The following is a 13731-nucleotide window of genomic DNA, read 5'->3' as shown; positions in this document are numbered from 1 at the left end:
GGGACCGGCAACGGGATCGCAACCCTCGGTGTTGCGCCCGCACCACGCTCAGCCAGTGAGTGGGAACCGGTCTCCACATGGGATCCGAACCCTCAGCGGGAGCGCCACCGCGCTCCCAAGCGGCGCACTCTCCAGTGCGCCACCAGGCTGGCCCGTGCTCTAGAAATTTTGACATTTAGTGTTTTCATTGTTATTCTGTTCAAAGGATTTTTTAAAGTTTCTCTTATGATTTCCTCTTTAACCTTAGAGTTGTTTAATCATAAACGTTTAAAAAATTTTTTTGGACATGCGGTATTTTTTGGCTATCTTTTAAAAATTTATTTTTAGTTTAGTCAAATCACAGAAAAATGACAACTGTTTCATATTTTAAAAAATTTATTGGTGCATTGTTGTAGACTTAATGTTTTTCTTGTACTTAAAATGTGTATTCTGTATTCTATATGCATTTCTAGATGTCTGAACTAGTTAAAGCTTGTAACTCATGCTTTGCTTTTTTTTCCCCCTTGATCTTTTAGATCTTAGTTAATAAAATCTTTTGCCTGCTGGATTTCTGTTTCTCCGTATGGAAATTTTAGCTATTCCTTTACGTGTGTCACACCTATATTTTTAGATTAATATATGTTCATGATTACTGTCTCTTTTTGGTACCAGTATGTGACATTTCTCATTGTCTCTTTTGATGTTTCACCTTTGAATTTTATTTTGTCTTGATGTGAAAATTTTGGTAGATATTCCCACATTGCCTTCCAAAAAAGTTGTACTCATTGCTTCACTTGGCTACACTGCATGAGACCCCTTGTTTCCTCACTCTTTCTAATGTGACTCAGTTCAAGGCCTACGCGTCCTAGCTTTCTGTCTTTGTTGGTAGCTTGGGAAACTAGACTTGATGCATAGCTCTGGCATTTTTGATCTCAATTTTACTCACTGCCTATCATATTCAATCACAATCTCCTAATTGGGTCACTCCAAATAGTGTTCTGACTGCATTAAAGGATGGTGCTTAGAAATTTTGGCTTAATTATCTATTAAATCACATTTTCTTCTTCCTGTTGGGGTTGCTCCTGGACTCAGTTTTCTCTGAGGACAGGGATGGCACAGCTTCTCGCACAGATGAGTTTTCTTTTAGAATCTGCTGTGAGCAAAGTGGAGACTGTTCCCTGCTGTAGTCACCCTGCAGCAGCTATGGGCTCGCAGATGGGCTGCTGTAGCCTTCTGCTTGCTGTAGATCTAGAGATCATGCAGCCCAAGCTTCCAAGAGGCAGAGGGCCAAATAGGTGAACAGTCAACTCTCTAATCCTGCTGCTGTGTTGCTGGTTCTGCTCATACACCCTGGTGCCTAAATTCATAGCATGAGTTGGGTATGTTGAGCTCCACTGACTCCCAATACTGGCCCTGGCTGGAATGATTCTTGAATTCTGCTACATGGCTGGTAAGCTGTCAGTGGAGTTTGCTGCTGCCCCTGAGGCCATGATGTGACATCTTTTTCAGAGTTTATCACTCAGGAAAGTAATACCCCATACCCCCTGTGCGGTTCTCCTTAACGTTCCTTTCAGCCTCTGTCCTTCTCTCACCCCCACATCCTGCATGTTCACTTTGTGCTTTCATAAATAACTAGGCTCCTGGAACAGCTTCTGTAGAAGCTTAAAGGTAGCATTCTTGCATCTGTAGAGTATTTTATATTCTTCAAAGCACTTCCATATACATATTATCATTTGATCTTCACAAAAAACTTTCAGGTATGTAGGTTAGGTATATTATCCTGATTTCATGGATGATGAAGTAGAGACAGTAATTAGGTTACTTGCCCATCCTCAGGCACTTTGTTAAAGTGGAATCAGTACTAAAACCCTGGTTTGTTTTGGTTGGTGATTTTATTCATTCATTCATTCATCCTCCCACTCGTATTATACTGAGAGGCCCCAGAATGGAAAGAGCAAAGTCTTTAGAGTCAGACAAACTTGGATTTAAAACTTGAAGCCATCCCTTATTAGCCTCATGATCTTGCTCATGTACTTAACCTCTCAGAAGATCAGTTTCCTCATTTGTAATATAGGGAAAAATTATGACATAATGCTTTTATGAAGCTCTAATAATGCATGAAAATTACTTGGTAATAATAGTGTCTGACAAACAGTAGGTTGAAGTTATAGGTCAAAAATGATCAAAAAGTCAGCAGTTTTATATGGTTCAACCTCATGGTAGATACTCAGTATTGGCTAACATTTACTAAGTCCTACCTTATTGTATAAGAGGCACTGTTAGGCCCCGAGAAGATAAATAGAAATGAAACCAGATACTCTTGATGTGTCTAAGTCTTCTGCTAGACTATGGTGCTGAAGGGTAGAGCCTGTGTCTCTTGCATCCTCAGCACCAAAAAGCAATGTCTGCCAGGTGGCAGGTGCTCAATAAATGCTCACTTGAAATGAAAAGGTCCCTGCTCACAAGGAGGTTACCAACTGTTTAAGGATGACAGATACATAATAGTATAATTATACTAAACTGTTACATGTATTCAGATAGACACAGACAGGCTGTGGTGAGAGCCCAGAGGAAGCAATGCTCAATTCTACTGGGGGAGGGGGAGGTGCGCTGGAGAGGAGGGGGCAAAACTTCACAGGGCAGGTGCATCAAGACTGGTCATGGTCTGTCTGAGGAAGGGAGCGAAAGCCCTTGGCTTGTCTTGGACGACATGCTTTCTCTCAACTACCCCCCTCCTAATGTTTGAAATTGAGTTTGCATTCAAAGCGACCTCTTTGTTTCACAATTCCTCTGTTCCTGGTATCTCCCATAATGTATTGCTTTATAAAATGCTTTGCTCTATCCTGAGTATAAAAGGGATGCTTGGTAAAACCAGATTCTATTCTGAGTGTCACAACTAGGCAATGCATAACAAAGTGTAATATATTGTGTGAGAAGAAATAGAGGAACACAAGAGGTATTTTAAAGAGAGCAAATAAAATATCAAAGTGGGAGAGTGTGCAGTGCATTAAAGTTAATAAACTGTCACAGCAGAATGGACCACTTTTAAATGTGAAGGAATCTAATTTAGTGACTTGTAACTGTGGGATTAGGATCCCACTGAAAGGAAGTTAGCCACTAGTTTTGTCAAATTCTAAATCTTAGGGTTCTCCTTGAGAGCCAGCTCTTAGAATTGAACAGATTATATATATATTTTTGTCCACAGCTCTTTCTGGTGCAAAACCCGTCTGTCTTCTTCTGAATATTCAGTGCTGCTCAACTCGCTATAACATTGCTTTTCTTTAAGCTCTGGGAGGAGGCACCGAGGACCCCTTTCACCTGCTGACTGGGTACAGCCCCATCAGCATGCGTTTCCAGGGCTGTGTTTCCACAGAGACACTGAGACCAAAAGACTGTCAGGAGTAAGCTTTGCTCAGGCGTGAACCACTGAGCCACTTGTCTTATTCGCAAAATAGAGACAAGGAGATCGATGCAGGTCTCCTCCTTGGCAGTGCTGAAGGATGACTGTAACAGCAAGAGTTTCCAAATGTTTTCTGCCAAGAACTGGATGGGATTTTGTGCTTCTTCAGCCACAAAATGTCCTCAGCATCTTACTCTCAAATCATTAATGCCCTTTTCAGTCAGTCTGCTCAACCTGAATACTCTCTTATCTTTCTTTGTCAATACTTTCATTATTAGTTTTTTCTTTTTATTAGCTAAACTCTCAAAGTTTGTAGGTCCATAATATTTTACCTTTTTTCAAACAAGCCGAAGATATTAAGTGGCATTTTCATTCTTTATTGCACTCTTTCTCTATAGAAGAATGAGAATCCCTCGTTCTGGTTCTGGGTGCAGTTTGTAGACTACTCCCTTGGAGTATCAGAATGCTGTGTTTGTGTTTGGGCACCCTGGTGTTAAAATGCCATTGACCCTGGGTGATTACATAATGTTTTGAGCTTCAGTTTCTCCATTTGAGAAATGGGAATAAAATATCTAATTTATAAGGTTCCTATGAGGACTCAAACAAATTGCATAGGAGGGAACACCTAGCACGATGCACAGCATGTAACAGATGCACGATAAATGATTATCTAATACGAATCAAAGCAACATAAGCAGGGCCCGACCAGTTCTATTAAAATAAGAGGAGCTCTTAGAGAATGATAAAAAATGTAGAGAAATGGCCAAGGCTTGCATTCTATAGAGCACTGTGTCCTTAGTCTGGTGCATAGTGTCAGATTTAGGGGCTTATATGGAAATAAAAAGGTGGGAGTTCTTTGTGGGTAAAAGGCGTTAAGTCATATGCAAATATGGAGTTGGTTATTTCAGGGAAGTCACTGCTATAGGATGTCATCAGAAAAAAAAATGGAAAAATTTTCAAAGGTGGTTGTAACATTAGTGCAGCTATTAATTGTATTTGTCTAAATTACCATATTTTGATGCATAAACTGATCAGAATAATGCTGCTCCTTGTAATAACTGATGATATAAGAAGCAGCGTGGTGTAATGCAATGGAATACAAATTGAAATACAGTAGTCAGAAGATTTAGGTTCAGGTTTGTTTCACTTAATCTGTTCATGGCCTTGGACAGATCACTTAGCCTCTTTGAGCCTTGGTTTCAACATCTATTAAATGGGGATAATAATATTTCTCTTATTTTTCCCCCCTGGATTATTGCAGGGATCAATTGATACAATGTTTTTAAAAACACTGCCCTTGTATTGACTGTTCTTGTGATTTAATATTAAGGGCCCGATACTAAGGGGATTGCTGAAAAACTTTCTGTTGTCATCTTTGGGGCAAACATGAGGTGAGGGCCGCAACAATGTGGGGCATGTGTATCCGTAGCTCCCTGTTCCCAGCTTATCTGGGCCATGTTTCATTGCTAGCCCCCGGTGAGCCCATTCTGCAGCTCACTTTGCCTGGCCCCTGTGGTCCCCTTTGCTCAAGAGCAATTCAAGGGTGGGTGGTAACAGGAGTGTCAGAGGTTCCGCAGCAACACCAAGATCCCCTCCAGCAGACTTCCACATGTGCATATTGGTGCGACTGCCTGGGCCACTTGCATCCTCTTCCTCATTTGTGTCTGCCTGTTTGCTGCTGATGGCTATAGCAATGGCATCTTGTCTTGCTCAAAGATTTCTGAGGCTTTTGAAAGTTTCTTTTTCCCTCATTCTGCTGAGCAAACACCAGAGATGAGACTAGGCTAAAAGACAGAAGTTGGGTTTTATGATCGGGAAAAGGAGATAAGGTCCTTGACTTGCAGTATCCAGCCTCCTCAAAGACAGGTTATGTATGCAGGTCAGATTTTAACCATTCTCTCTCTTTCTCTCTGTTTTCAGGGAGTCGACGAGTTGAAGATGAAGCCCAGAGCAGAGTGGTGTTCTCCCAAGTTCTGGCTGGTGTTGGCTGTCCTGGCGGTGTCCGGCAGCAGAGCTCGCTCTCAGAAGAGCCCCCCCAGCATTGGCATTGCCGTCATCCTCGTGGGCACCTCAGACGAAGTGGCCATCAAGGATGCCCACGAGAAAGATGATTTCCACCATCTCTCCGTGGTGCCCCGTGTGGAGCTGGTGGCCATGAACGAGACCGACCCAAAGAGTATCATCACCCGCATCTGTGATCTCATGTCTGACCGGAAGGTCCAGGGCGTGGTGTTTGCTGATGACACGGACCAGGAAGCCATCGCCCAGATCCTCGATTTCATTTCAGCCCAGACTCTCACCCCGATCCTGGGCATCCACGGGGGCTCCTCTATGATAATGGCAGATAAGGTAAAAGGGGGTGTGGCCAGAAGAGCCCGGGGGGTTGCATTGAGGACTAAACATGCATTTGTTTTCATGCAAAACGTGGTTATTGAGGGTGGAAGGTAACCAGAAAGCACTGACTGTGTGGATCGACCAGGAGTTAGTCTAATTGTTTGGAGATAAAAGTGAGGGAAAGATGCTGGGATCTAGAAGCTGCTATAGTTTTGAACAGGTTTGTGTGTCCATTTGTTTATAAACTGACTCACTGGAATGACTGAGACAGGTTGACACTTGTAGCCCTGCGATGCATTTTCCTCAAAGAGGTGTATGAATAGTTCCTTCAAAACTTTATCAAGGACTTTTTTATTTTTGACAGTTTTTTTTATTGAAAGAAAAATAAGGCATATTTTATTCTTCTTTATATGTATTCCCCATACTGATTTCAGGAATATAAAAAGAAAAATCGCTGAGGCAGGTAATTTCTCTTCTTGAAGATACAGATGTCATAGGGGAGTCATTCTTGCTAAGGATTATTGTGATGATCCTTGCTCATCACACACATCGATCTGCACATTGGAATGGATTTTAATCCATGGAACCAGTAGTAACTGCGTTTTCCCCGTGCTTAGATTGGAAGGCCGTGGTTCGTAACTTCGGCTGCACATTGGAATCTGAAGAGCTTCCAGCACTGCTACTAAATGTTTCCAGATTCCTTGTTCCTGCCATGTTACAGACCCCTTTCCTGATTTACCAGAACCATCAATAAACACAGTTAGTGCTTGAGGAAGAAGAACAGGGGATAAGCAGGATTTTAATTGTATGGGTAATAATTGGAGTCTTGTAAGATTTCATCATGTGGCTATGAGAATTGTAGCTTACCAACAAAACCAGCCATAGCTGTCTGTAAGGACTCTGATTGCTCAAGGGCAGTGTAGAAGTCAGTTTTATAAAGACCAGGGTTGATAGTATCAGGATCATATCCAGTAAGCATTTGACAACGGTGCCTTCCCCTAGTGAGTAAATGAATGCGCTGTTCTAATTTAGTATATAGTTTGTTTTTTTGTTGATGGAGTAAGAAAATCCATTCAATGACTCCTATTTGAGGAATAAATTGACAAAGTAAACCTGTAGGACTATGTGGGGTATTTAAAAACAATGAAATGAATGACTTGAGATTTAACAATACATGTTAATTGTCTGGAGTGTAAAAAGGATTCAATTTGTTTTAATTCTAATTTTGCTTGTTCAGACAAATAACGCGGGGAGGACAAATCAGGGTCTCCCTTTAAGGTATTAAATAAATGTTGTAATTGATAAGTAGGAATACCCATGGAAGGGCGGAGCCAATTAATTTGGCCAAGTAATTTTTGTAAATCATTGAGAGTAAGGGGCTCCTGAATATGGAAAGATATATTTTGTGGCCATGTGTTTCTCTGAGTGATCAGAAAACCAAGGTATTTCCAAGGCTCCATTTTTTGAATTTTATCTGGAGCTATTTGCAAACCGGCATTATTAACTTGTTTGATTAAATGTAAATAGGAGCTATTTGTAAACCCTGGAGCTATTTGTAAACCGGCATTATTAACTTGTTTGATTAAATGTAAATAGACTTGTGATAACAGGTCTGGATCATCATGAGCAATAAGAACATCATCCATATAATGATAAATAAGAGCAGCTGGAAATTTTTCACGAGTGGGTCGAATAGCTCGGTCCACCAAGTCCTGACAAATAGTAGGGCTATTAGTCACCCCTTGAGGGAGAACTTTCCATCGATATCTTTGAGCAGGCCTCGTGCATTGATGCTAGGAAGGAGAAGGCAAACTTTTCTTTGTCCTCCTGGTGCAAAGGTATGGTAAAAAAGCAATCTTTTAGGTCTATGATGATTAAATGATAATTGTGAGGAATGAGGGCTGGGTTTGGGAGCCCAGGCTGTAGGGCCCCCATGGGAAGAATGCGGGCATTAATTTTTCTTAAATTACTGCCTGGGTCCAACCCCCAGAGATTCTGGTCATTGGCCTGGGTGGGCTTCAGGATTCTTAAAAGCTCTTCAGGTGATTCTAACGTGCAGGTAAGGCTGAGAGCCACCACTTCAAAGGCTCAAATCCTAGCCTCTCCCGCATTAATATTAGATCAATTGTCATATGACAGACTAATTACCATCTAATATTGGTATTTATTCTCTAAATGCAGAAAAAGTGTTTTGTTTTTGGTTATATTTTAGTTTTACATTTTTCAGTTATTCAGTTATTTTTCCTCGCCTTATTGATTATTGTCCGTCGCTTAGGTACAGCCCTTCTCACGTATGTACTGTCCTTCACAGTCATGCATATCTGAGAAGGATTCATTTCACTACAAGTGCAACGTTTATTATTTTTTATCACTTTGAATTTTTTAAATTGTCTCTACCTTTGCATTGTCAACCTATACTTCTTATCATTAGTTTCAAAACTGCCTCTAATTTTGTACTTAGAAGACATGCTGTGGGGTTAATGATGTTTGTAAACACGGGGAAACCTAGCACAGACACCACAAGCATGCTTTACCTGACCAGGTGAAAGCCACCACAGTGCAGCAGCTTAGACAAGACGGAAACTGCTTTGTGTGACCACGATCGCCATCTGTCGGCAGCAGGCAGAGCTGACTAGCTTCTGTTTCAGAGCTTCCCTTTACTCAGCTGAGGAGAGGCCAAGTCGAAGGTATTAAGTGGAGAAACTTTGGTATCATATGAGAAGAATATTCTTCCACTCCCATGGGCACAGGTACAGATGTTAGGAAACAAGGGCTGACGCGAGTAGCCCGTGCTGAGGGAGCAGGGACAAAGTTAAGCAAAATGGAAAACCCAGCGAGTTTTGCTTCAGGTAGATTTTCTTATCATGTCCTTAGCAAATTATATTTTATTTTAGCAGTGGCATTTTGAGGGCACAATATTGCATGGAAAGAGTCCTTATATGGAAAAGAGCCAAATTTTAAAATCATAAATAAGTGCATACTTCTTTTGAGAGCATAGCAGGTAAAAAGTATTTTTTTTTCTCATGTGGGCTACCGTACAACCTATGTTATTTCCCCCCCATAGAAAAGGTTATGCCTAAACCGGTTGGTTGCTTCTCTCTGGTACCTCTTACAAATCCACAACATCAGTATAAAAAATATGAGGTAAGAGGCAGACCATGTGGAGAGACGTTTTTGTTCACTGGTATATCTAGGTGTTTTGAGAGTGTTTGCCATGTGTTAACACTTAGTGTTTTGCGTGTATTATCTTATATAATACTCTTAATTACCCAATAAACTAAGTGATATTGGTTAATCTCTACCTTACAGATGGGGAAAGTGAGGCTCAGAGAGGTTAAATAACATATGCGAAGTGATGTAGCTAGTAAGTGAGAGCCAGGACTTTAACACTGGTTGCTGGCTCCAAAGGCCGTGTGCACTATTGCCTCTTAAGAAAGTGCAGAGGCTGGTTAAGGTCTCACATGCCTTCCTACCCTTTACTTTCTCATCTGTTACATAGCATTGTGGGGAATGTCATCTGACTGAAAAGTGATCCATCACTTGATTCATAATCAGGCAATACTGCAATCTAATTATAGGAGAACATTAACAAGGATATGAAATGGTGTAGCACGCAGGAGGAGCACGATTCCATAGAGGCCTCATGGGCCACTGGGATAAAGGGAGAACTGAAGCCAGAAAGGTGGATTCTTCCAGGTGACTGTAATGAAATCCCTTCTTGGCACTTCCCCCTTACGCCTCCCCCCATTGCTACCACACCCAGATATTACATCTTATCTTCTCTCTCCATTAAAAAAAAAGGTGGGCAATGATTTTTAGACAGTTTCCTTAAATAGGCTAAATGATATCTAACTGGCTTTTCACTTGAAAAGAAGAGTTTCTAAAAGAGGCAGCAAGAGGAATAAAGAAGAAAGAAGCAGGTCCTAATATCTGGAAAGTTGGAGGCTTAGTCACAGAGGGTTGGATGCCTGCATGGGGGGCTGCAGAGGAGGACGTAGCAGGAACCACAGTGACTGAGGGGGCAGCGCCAAGCTTCCCAGGAGCCGAGCAGAGGAATGTTCATGGGCTTAAAGGATTTGCATGAAGGCAAATAAGGAGCACCTCAGATCTCAGAGAAATAAGCCTTTGGGGCAAGTTCCAAAAGTAAAACACCTCAAAACCTATGGCCAGGTTTGTTTATTTTTTAAATAGAAGTTTATTTTTAAGCACCATGACCAAATTTTACAAACAGAATGGGGGCACATAGTTAGCCAACTCTGAATTGACTATGGGGCAATAGGGGCAAAACATTTGAAAGTGCAGCTGATGCAGAAAACCTAAGACACATAGCTGGGCCGTGTTCAAGTCTCATAGGAACCAGGCAAAGGATGATAAATAAGCCTTCCATCCAGCTCTGCCCCTCTAGGAGACAGGTAATCTCCACTCTGTTTTAACTTAGTTTTGTTGTTGTTAGTTTGATTCAAATAAAACCCACGTATTAAGTGGTCTTGTGAAAGATTGCATTACAGGGATAAAGTCGCTGTGTTCAAGGAGGTTTTGATGTAGGGAGACAGCGCTGTTCTAAAGACTTTAGATGAAAGTAGAGATGCAGTTCAGCACTTCAGCATCTGGTCTGATAGAATGTATGCATTCTTGGGTATGCCAGTTAGTCAGTAAAAAAATTAATCAGTGCTCTGCTTTCCCAAGAAGGAAATGCACTTTATACTATGACAGAATGAAGTGTGGGAGCTGGAAGAGTAGAGGGGTTAGAAGCTCAGAATTTAAGAGTCAAAGCTTGACGTGGGAATCTGGACTAGTCACCAATGCCTTCCTCTCAACCTTGGTTTTCTTGCCTGTATAATAGGGATAAAAATATATCCATCATAGGGTTGTTGAGGATTAAATGAGATAATGTGTAGTAAATGCTTCTGTTGCATGGAGCAGTTAGAAGACAGTGAGGTGGTTGCATGATACAGGAAAAGATGGGAATTAAATAGCACCACGAACAATGTAGAGACGATTCTAAATTGAAGACCAGCCAAGAAGGCAGTTGAGGTGAAAAAGGGCTCTGAGCCATGTGGTGGGCGTCTTGATCTTGCCCCACTAGGGAAACTGAGGCCCATCAATGGTATGGAAATCTGTCGTAGCCAAAAAGGACATGTTTGGTTAAGGAAAAACTCTAACAAGGAAAAAATTGCTAAGTGCTTGTAACAGAAGACTGTTTAGGATAGTAATGGAGAATGTTTAAAAATGTATGAGGTGCCTTTTGGCGGTTTCCCACCAGAGTATAAAGAGCCTATTTTATTTTGCCTTGTTATAATTGCTTTTATTCTCCCTGAGATCCTGGATTTAAGATGCCCATCTGAATCTAAGTAATGAACTACAGCTAGATGTGTTTCCATTCCTTTCTAGGAGGTTTCTCTACTGATCATCTGAAATCTTTCTTGAGTTTTCAGATTTTAGCTTACAGGGGTTAAGTAACTAATCCAGGATATCCCAGTTCACAATTAGCAATGGGGCTGGGACTCAGAACCCAGAAATACCGATTTTGAAGCCCATGCTTTCTGTTATACAATTCTGCCTCATAAAACACTTAACCGAGTCTGATTTTTAGTCTCCTTTCTGATGAGCGTTGGAAATTTTGGCAAAGAAATCACTTAAGCTACATGATATACAGCTTACAATTTATAAGATATAAATTTTGTTTTCTGCCCTACCCACTTTACAACATTTTGAAGATAAAATGAAAAGTGAAAAATTTTGGCACAGGACTGTGCAAACAGACGCTGTAGGTGAGGGAAATAAGGAACGGTGATAAGGAATGTCACAGTCACTGACACCTGTCTGTCACTGGCGTTAGGACCAAGGCACATGGTTTGGGCAATGGAAGTTACAGTAGGATCAGGCAGGAGGATACATGATCCGATCTGTAATGCTGCAAGAATGGGAGAGAAAAGCGGCAGGGTCTGGAAATAGGTGGGTCGATCAGAGTGGAGTAGAGTAGCTAACACATGCATCACACGCCGTATGTCATTCCTCATTAAAGGACATGCAAGAATATTCTTGCTATGGAGTTTGTCGCTATGATTGTTTCCTTTCTAAATTGCTTGGCTGTACATTGATGCTTTGAATAGAATTCTCATGGTAGTGGGTTGAATTATGTCCCCCCAAAACTCATTAGAGCTTGAATTGTGTCCCCTAAGATTTATGTATTAGAAACTTAGCCCCCACTGTGACTGTTGAGGGAGGAAATCCTATTATGGTGAAAGGTGGAGCCTCGAAGAGGTGATTGGACGGTAGGATCGTGGATTAATAATGGTGGTCAGGGGAGTGGTCCTGAGGGCTTTGAAAGGAGAATCTCTCTCTTGCTCTCTCTCTGCTCTGCCATTTCGCAATGTGAGACTCTGCCGCGACTGAAGTCATCACCAAAGAAAGCCTTCACCAGCTGTGTTCCCTGGACTTTGGACTTCTTAGCCTCTGCCACTGCAAGCAATAAATTTCATTTTCTTATAAATCACCCAGTTCCATGTATTTTGTTATAAGCAACAGAAATGAACTAATACACTCATTTTCTGTGTAGAAAGCCACATATTGGAATCTAACTAGGGCTAGGAGACAGCCTCTATTCCTCTTTGGCCCCATCTTCTCTCCCTCTTCTCCCAATTCCTACACCCTCCGCCCCCCACCCTCAAGACAATGCCTTTAGAGAGAGTAGATGAGCCCGCAGGCATGCGCAACACCGTGAATAGACTATTGCCTCCCATTTGTTCATGTGGATGTTCGTATCCAACACAATTTGAAACCAAGATGGCCATATATTATTATTTATTCCTTTCTCCACGCTTCGTCCATAACTTCCACTGTCTCTTAGTTCATTACCTTGCTTTTATGTGTCTGTGATATGATATTCCTTGGGACAGAATACTCCGGGAGCACACTGTGATGTTATAGCATTAGCTAAAGCAGTATGCCCACTTTGTGCCAAGCACGATGTTAATGAGCGTTTACATTCTTATGCAATCCTGTGAGGTAAGGAATATTGTTTCTTCTCTACTGATGGAAAAACTAAATCAGAGAGAGTTTATGTAAAATAAATACAACTGGTCTAGTTATCTATTTTACACAGCCAAAGTACACAGCTAGACCAATAGTGGGACTGGAATCTGAATTTAGGTATGCTTGACCCTCAAACATTTGCCCAGTTCACCCACTGTGGAAATAAAAAAAGGAAAGCTAGGATAGAACTGCTTACTTGGAGCTCAGTTTCCCCTCTCCAATTTTCTCTGCTTCCTTGAATTATACTTTGGGGGAAGATGGGTAGAAAGTTCTCTCTAGGACCCTGTGACTTTACAGTGAAGCAGTCCTCAAATCTGTCTGGATTCCTAACCTTTCCACCTGCTTCTATGGAATGTGGTTCTTCTTGGCCAGCACTTTCTCTCTTTTAGAATTGGAGCTAGCATTTGCTTTGAAGAGACTAGCCACTTGAAGTCCTGGTGTAGTTTTAATACTTGTAGAAATTGAAGGCCCAGAAATTGCTCAGGCATTCACAGAAGTGAAGGCACTTGGTGCTAGAAAGTGACCCATGAGCCATCACTTCTTGCACATCCTGGCTTTGGAGCCAGTCGGCTTGAACTGTGCTCATCCTCAGCTATGTGACCTTAGCTGTACTCTTCAAACTCTCTGAGCCTCAAAATCTCCATCTGTAAAATGGGTGCAAAAATAACACATAGTTCATAGTGAATAGTGAGACCTGTGAAGAAATGTACCCAGTGCTTGTAAACAGTAGGCTCTTGTATAGGCTATCTCATAGTTCCATGTACCAGACCTTACCTAAATCATTTGAGAAAAATGAGTTCCTAATTTTTCTCATTAATGGAAACAGAAGAGATGTTAACATCCTTCACTTTCAACTTAGCGGATAAACAGCCGCTCAGGGTGTTACACCTCTATGGTGACGCAGTTGCTGATTGTGACATGATCAGAACTTACCAAGATTTTCAAAGCAGAGACGTACAGTGATTTCAGTAAATGGACACACA

General features: G+C 41.5%; 1 protein-coding gene across 1 annotated transcript in view; it reads left to right on the top strand.

Annotated features, from left to right (window-relative positions):
• The first annotated feature begins 5303 nt into the window (after positions 1–5303).
• GRIN2B (glutamate receptor, ionotropic, N-methyl D-aspartate 2B) overlaps positions 5304–13731 on the top strand; it is a 312544-nt gene continuing 304116 nt past the window's right edge. Inside the window, exon 1 of the mRNA XM_008575135.1 lies at positions 5304–5728. Within this exon, the coding sequence (XP_008573357.1) occupies positions 5318–5728 (411 nt within the window). The 5' untranslated portion in view covers positions 5304–5317. The remainder of the gene's footprint in view (positions 5729–13731) is intronic.

Source organism: Galeopterus variegatus, unplaced genomic scaffold (assembly GCF_000696425.1).
Source record: "Galeopterus variegatus unplaced genomic scaffold, G_variegatus-3.0.2 Scaffold1146, whole genome shotgun sequence".
In the NCBI taxonomy this organism is placed as follows: Eukaryota; Metazoa; Chordata; class Mammalia; order Dermoptera; family Cynocephalidae; genus Galeopterus; species Galeopterus variegatus.
The sequence above is the reverse complement of the archived record's forward strand: the minus strand, read 5'-3'. Positions and strand labels throughout refer to the sequence as shown.